At 35.7% G+C, this 6,727-nt stretch overlaps 1 protein-coding gene across 6 annotated transcripts; it reads left to right on the forward strand.

Moving 5' to 3' along the window:
- The first annotated feature begins 989 nt into the window (after positions 1-989).
- Positions 990-6,298, forward strand: LOC107795383 (uncharacterized). 6 transcript variants are annotated; one of them, XM_016618011.2, is made up of 6 exons: positions 990-1,227; positions 1,577-1,646; positions 2,553-2,872; positions 4,465-4,569; positions 4,663-4,710; positions 5,844-6,298. In XM_016618011.2, exons 3-6 carry the CDS (start codon positions 2,612-2,614, stop codon positions 6,081-6,083), a joined length of 654 nt encoding a protein of 217 aa, XP_016473497.1. In that variant the 5' UTR covers positions 990-1,227; positions 1,577-1,646; positions 2,553-2,611; the 3' UTR covers positions 6,084-6,298. The 6 variants fall into 6 exon arrangements, with proteins under 6 accessions (XP_016473497.1, XP_016473498.1, XP_016473496.1 ...); XM_016618012.2 differs by lacking the exon at positions 1,577-1,646 and adding an exon at positions 2,054-2,221; XM_075240806.1 differs by lacking the exons at positions 990-1,227; positions 1,577-1,646 and adding exons at positions 1,322-1,341; positions 2,054-2,221.
- The last annotated feature ends 429 nt before the right edge of the window (positions 6,299-6,727 follow it).

Consider the following 6,727-nt stretch of genomic DNA (forward strand, 5'->3'; position numbering starts at 1 on the left):
ATTGCATGCAAGCCAAAATCTAGACAATCTCGAAGAATATAGACTAGAAAGATGTTACCAGCCTTCTTCTAAAACCCGAAGAAGTAAGATCTTGAGACATGCAAACCCTAGAAAATGATTGAAGTCACAAAAATCGCCGAAAATCCTTGAGCAATCGAAACTTCCTACTGGAATAAGTTGTCCGAAGCCAGAAATGAAGAAATCCCCAATTTTCATCGACGAAAATTGAAGATCGCTAGGTTCGCTATGAGTATCAAATAAGTACCGAAATTGACAGAGTTTTTGAGAAAAAATACCATTAGAGTAAAGCTTACAACAAGAGGGGTCAAGATTCCCGCTCTAATACCATGTTAGCTTGAAATTGTGTGAGTTATGGCGGATTTAAAGAGAAAGAAACCTTAGATGAAAGAGAGAAGAAGAGAGACGAAGATGAGATAATGAGTCGGTTAATTCTGTTTTGACCAATCTATCTTATTAGTTGTCCATGTGGGCCCGTATATACATGTACTAATTGAATTAAAAATATGAAAAAATAGTTACAGACTAAAATACAATGAATACAAGTAAATGTGCAACCTCTTTTAATGTCTGCTGCTTTCCTTTATTAGATTGGGCCCGAGACATATCTACACTAACAATTTATGACTCAAGAACAAATTTTAAAATACTTATCTAATTTTGTAAAATATTACTCTTTTCGGTCCATAATAAATGATTATTTTACTTTTTTAAAATTTTGCCTGTATTTATATATTTTAATAATAATTAATTAAGATTAATTTAGTGATCACATTTTTTTAGGAGTTCCTATTTTCTTAACGAATGTGTTAAAGATAAAGTGATCAATTGTGGAGTGGAGGGAGTATACTCGTAGAGAACACGTGCAACAAGCGTATAGTGAGACTTGAGACTAGTGAAAAAGAAAGTGAAAAAAGAAGCTTGGCACAAATAAAGAGTGTAGTGATGGTATATGAGTCCAATCAATCACCGTTGAGCAATCCAACAGCGGGTCCCTACTCCACACTCCTTACGAGAAGAGGGTAGCAGACAAAACAAATGAGTAGCTAAAGTCGCCGTATATTAATATGTAAATAAAACACTGGATCAGCTTATTTTGTACCGGCAATCAAATACTATACAGCTAACACCAACTTTGTTCACTCTGTTTTCTTGTATTTGACAATCCCGAGAAAAGAAAGAGCTGGAATAAGCCTCCACCCAATTTAGGTAAAACCCATATCATGAAATCTCTCAATATTATTGATTTATTGGTATAGTATATCGGTAGTCTTTATGTTTCCAATATGGGCTCTTGATTTTTCTAGACAACTGTTTATTTGGGTAATACTATTGAATTGTTGTTTTTATTTGTATATATGATTATTTATGGATAATTCTGGACTTTTTGGTTCAATTATGCATCTGATTCGTTGTTTAAGGTTGTGATCTTTTGCTTTTTTAATTTCACTCAAATTGGTATATATATGGGTAGTCTTTATTTTTCCATTCTATGGTCTTGATTTTTCACCGTAATTCTTTTCTTTGTGTAATATAAGTTGTTTTTATTTGTATATAGGAATGCAACATCATTTCCTTTGGAAATTCAGGACCTTTTGGTGTAATTGTCAGCTGATTCCTTGTGTAAAGTTATGATCTTGTTCCCCCCCCCCCCCAATATATTCACTTGTTAATCTGGTTTTATCAAGTTGTTCAGGATTATCATCTGATGGGTGTTTTGTTAAGCAGTTGCCTTTGGCCTTTAGTAGCTCTGTGTTCTTGATTTTACTCAAACTGGTAAATTTGGGTAGCTGTCACTTTTTAAATTTTTATGTTGTGTGCCTTTATTTTTGGAAATTTTGGGTAATTATGCAGCTGATTCTTTGTTAAAGTTATGACCTCTTATATATGTAAAGAGGATTTCCTTTTGTTTTCATGTGTCTTTTACTTAATCTGGTTCCAAAGTGAGGTTTGATGGGTATTTTGTAAATAGGTTGACTTTCCCTTTAGAATAGTATATACACCCTGTTTTTCATTGCATTGTGATTATATACAGGAATCACCTTGTGTAGATAGGCATGCTTCAGATTTGTATGCCAGGTTTAGGATTTAATTTCCAATGGGGTTAGGCTGTTTGGTCAGATCAGAAGATGAGTTAGTCTCGGTATGCAAAATGTGGTCGGGGACTGCCCTGGTAAATCAAGGGGGATTAATGAATAATAAGGTGAATATATGTTTAATCATGTAGCTATCGTGGTTTTTGTTTTTCCCTTGTCAATTGTTTTGTAAGCACTGAGAATGTTCTTTTAACTTTTACTTTTTGTGCTGAATTGAAATATAGAGATGTTGTTTTGCCCATTTTGATTGTTTGTCAAAATTCAGGAAGTAATTTAAATGGCTCAACTGTTTATTTATTGCTTTAAGGAATTGCATTTGTGTATGAAGTTAGGAGGGCTAATTTAACAAATGTACTTGTCATGTTATGCTGAAATGTCAAACTGTTGCTTTTAAGAGCTTTGAATGTTTGATCAAGATTAAGAGGCTGTTGTGAACAGGTAATTAATTGTGGAAGCTATCAAGTATTAGGAATCGTGTTCGTGTTTTGAACGAGGAAATGGGATCAGAGGGGCCAAAATCTGTGACAATTCATGTGACGGGGTTCAAGAAATTTCACGGTGTTGCTCAGAATCCTACAGAGACAACAGTTAATAGCTTGAAAGATTTTGTTAAAAAGAGAGGATTACCTGCTGGTGTGACCTTGGGTAGCTGTACTGTTCTTGAAACTGCTGGAGAGGGTGGACTTCCGACATTGTTGAAGGTCATAGAGTCAGAGTCCTCTTCAGAAAACAGTTCAAATAATGGACAAGTCATATGGGTTAGTTCTTCCAAGACAACCTTTTCCTTGGACTAATTTGTGTCGATTAATTTTCCCTCTTTAAATTTTTTTATGCAGCAAATTGCAGGAATATACACAAACTATGCACATTTATGAAGCATGAATAATTGGATGTGTGGTTCTCTTTTTTGCTGATGCTTTCAATTTTATTTACTACCTCCGAATTGTAGACATTTTCTTGGGTAAATGAATTGGGTGATCTAATGATCGATACTCGTACAGTGTTAGATTGAGGGCTTATTCAAGTCTGGTGGAATTAGAAGGTATCTATTTCCTGCCCTAGTTTCAGCCTAGAGCATTTTGCAGCTAGTCTAATATCAAACTCCACATACGATGAATATAAAATGATATGGATCGATGATGGTTTGACCTTGGGGACAGAGTACAGGGAGGAAAGGTTTATTGAACTCCATAATATAAGAGTTGGTTCCATTATTGAGTTCAATAGTACCAACTCTTATATTATTGAGTTCAATATAAGAGTTGGTTCTGCACCCATGTGTGTGGCCTAGTGATCAATGAAGTGGGTTGAAAACCATGAGGTCTTAGGTTCAAATTCCAGCGGAGACAAAAGCACTAGGTGATTTCTTCCTATATGTCCAAGCCTTGGTGGATAGAGTTACCTGGTACCTGTTGCTGGTGGGAGGTAGCAGGTACACCATGGAGCAACTATTGCTAGTTAGTTTTCCATTTTCTTTTATTGACACTTGTAGATGAATTTGACTACAAGTATGCATGCATCAGACCGTGCAACTATGTCTGAACTTGTGGCCATAGACTTTGGAGGTTTAAAATTGGATAACTGAAAGATAAACTCTCTATCCTTGTGGAAGACCAAATTTCACGGACTAACTTATTTTGATAGTATGACGCTTATTTGTTAGTTCCATTACCATCTCAGACATAATAGTAAAAACATACGAATAGATGCTAATTTGTGACCAAGAGACTAGCAATTGAGTCTTTGGATTGAGAGTGCATGACTGAAGGGAAAAGAAGGCCAAAACATAAGCCCTCTTGCTGCCTAACTTTCTAGCTAATCGGTTTTCTCAACAATTAGCTACCAATTTTTAGTGGGATATCAGGATACATAACCATTATTTGGCATTCTAGCATGCCAACTTAAATCCATAGAAATTGGTGGTACATATCCGGTCTTCAATGTGCAAACAATAGGAAAGCCCCTTTGAAGCATGGAAAAAGTCCACGAGGGACACTCTTTGCGGCAGTGTTTGTGAGGACTTTTGATTGGATTTCTTTTCGGAAATACTTAACCGTATAGCTATGATATAGAGAAGATTAGAAGGGTTTGAAATCAAGGATCATAGAGAGAAAATGTGCAAGTGATGAAAACAGCATAACTTCAGCCCTGCATGAGAACTTTGAGTCTGGTAGGGAGAGTTTATCATGCATACATTATTGATGTGCTATTTTCTGATGGCCTTGCGTTTTACTATGCCTGCTCCTAACCCCCGTCCCCACCTTCTCTCTCTCTCTCACACACACACTTGGAATGCTTGGAGAAAAATAAGAAGCATTCTTGATATAAAAGTCTTGTTTTATCTGCTCAGCTTCACCTTGGAGTAAACAGTGGATCAACGAAGTTTGCAATTGAGAGTCTGGCAGTGAATGAAGCCACATTTCGTTGTGCAGATGAGCTTGGTTGGCAACCTCAGGTAGGGTGTCTTTATTTCATGACTAAAATGAAGTAGGCTGAGATGAGCTAGCTTGATGTTTCGTGATGCTAAGATGCTTATTTATTTCCACAGCGATTGCCTATTGTTCCAGAGGATGGAGGAATAAATCAAGCAAGAAAGGTCTTTTCTATTCCTCATATGATATTTACTAAATCTGCTTATGTATATTAGATGAAGAAGTATCTTATATTTCTTTCATTTGTGCTAGCAAAATACATCATTCAACTAAAGACGAAAGTAATTTTTTTCTTGGCATGTTTATATGCATGTTGCTCGATAAACTGAAAAAAAGTTCTCTTTGAAATAAGCATATGCATTTATTTTTTTGCTAGGATAAGTGAAAAATAAAAAAGGAGAAAAGACCTCTATTTCATGCAAATCTCGGATCTAATTTGTAAAGAAAAATGAGCAACCAATACTACAATCAATATTATGAGGACGTAATATTATATGAGTTTCAAAAAATAGACCTGCAGTAATTGAATGCATTGAGTAGAGTTCAGCAAAACTTCCATAAGAATGTTCGAAGGCAAAAGAAAATTTAAAACCAAAAAGAAAAGTAGCTGAAAAAGTAAAGAATAGCCAAAAGTGCCCTTGGAATTGAAGTGACATGTAGATGAGATAGATGAGGAGGTCATCTTGAATTTTGTTTGTGAAAATTTGATTTTTAAGGTTGAGAGAAGAGAAGAACATTACATACATATTTGTAACCCTCAGAGGTTGGCCTGGTGGCAATTGACTTGAGCCTTGGGGTTTGCTCCCTTTCAAGGTCTCAAGTTCGAAACCCACTGGGTGCAAACAATTTCTGAGGGCCATCGGACTGGGTAAAAACCTGAATTAACCGTGGTGCACTTGCGGGAAACTCCTTGCCGAGGGCCTGTGCACCCCCGGGAATAGTCGGGGCTCGAAGAGACTCGGACACCCGGTGCAAATCAAAAAAAATATAGGGCTAAATGAGGAAGGAGATTTAATGCATCAAATGTCGACAAAATGCACAAAGTAGAAAAAGTTAAGATATAATAATTTGGCTAGCCTTCAGTCTCTATCAAAATGTTATGTCTAGAAGAACTACTCCAAAATTTGCATATTCTTGGTTTTAAAAAAGTGACATTTGTGATGAGTATTATTGACATTGCATATTTTCACTTGTTTCAGTAAAGAGATTTTTTATCAGTTCCCATTGATAATAAGTTCTTCGCCTGTATTCTGTCCGTTTTCCTTGTGTCCTAATCTATTATTTTGGGTGGTTGAAGACATCTTGCTCTGCCGAGGGAATCCTGGAATTCTTAAAGAAGAAAGGCTTTGAAGTAACAATGTCTGACGATGCAGGCCGTTTTGTGTGCAATTATGTATATTACCATTCTCTCCGGTTTGCAGAGAAAAAAGGTCACAAGTCTATCTTTGTCCATGTTCCTACCTTTAACAGAGTGAACCAGGAAACACAAATGGAATTTGTAGTTGCTCTTCTGGAGGCTATTGCATCAACTTGTTGATATCATCCCCGGCGGCTGTTTTATGTATTCTGGTTGACCTGTAAATAGAGACTTTGATGTGCAATGAATTTCAGTTATTTGGACTTGCATGTTTCCATTGAAATTCTTGGTTTGTGAAAGAGCTTTCTGTTAATTTATTATTGAAATTCTTGGTTTGTGATTACTGTTGTTGACACACTTGACTATGATGATGGAAGTCATTTCAATTTCCTTTATCTGCAATGACGTTATTCCTTTAGTACTACTCCTCCCTTCCTCTTTTTATGTACTGAGAATTTCTATTATAAATTTTTTAAGCTGGGATACACTTGACTTTGGTTCCTGTTCCTTTCATCTCTCTAATTGGATGATGAAATAAGTTTAGGGATTGCATTTTGCATCTCTTTTAGCAAAATTTCAATTTCAAAATTCAAATATACTGTTTGAACAAAAGCTATTGGGTTCGGCCGAATATGTAAGGCGGCTTGTGCCTCTGCCCTGCGAAGAATACTTGTGCCAAATTTTCAGATATGCGAAATAAAATTAATTTTTTTTAATAACATACACACTACTTCAGAATATAATAACAAAATCTTTCCATAATATATACACATCCAATAAAACCCATACTATAAGGATTTTAAATATCTTTTCTTTTTTCTTAT

Source organism: Nicotiana tabacum, chromosome 20 (genome assembly GCF_000715075.1).
Source record: "Nicotiana tabacum cultivar K326 chromosome 20, ASM71507v2, whole genome shotgun sequence".
Classification (NCBI taxonomy): Eukaryota; Viridiplantae; Streptophyta; class Magnoliopsida; order Solanales; family Solanaceae; genus Nicotiana; species Nicotiana tabacum.

Coding starts and splice junctions, on each gene's coding strand:
- LOC107795383 (XM_016618011.2), top strand. CDS start 2,612: ATGGGATCAGAGGGGCCAAAATCTGTGACAATTCATGTGACGGGGTTC. Junction 4,570..4,662: donor AGCTTGGTTGGCAACCTCAG/GTAGGGTGTCTT, acceptor TTATTTCCACAG/CGATTGCCTATTGTTCCAGA. Junction 4,711..5,843: donor GAATAAATCAAGCAAGAAAG/GTCTTTTCTATT, acceptor GGGTGGTTGAAG/ACATCTTGCTCTGCCGAGGG.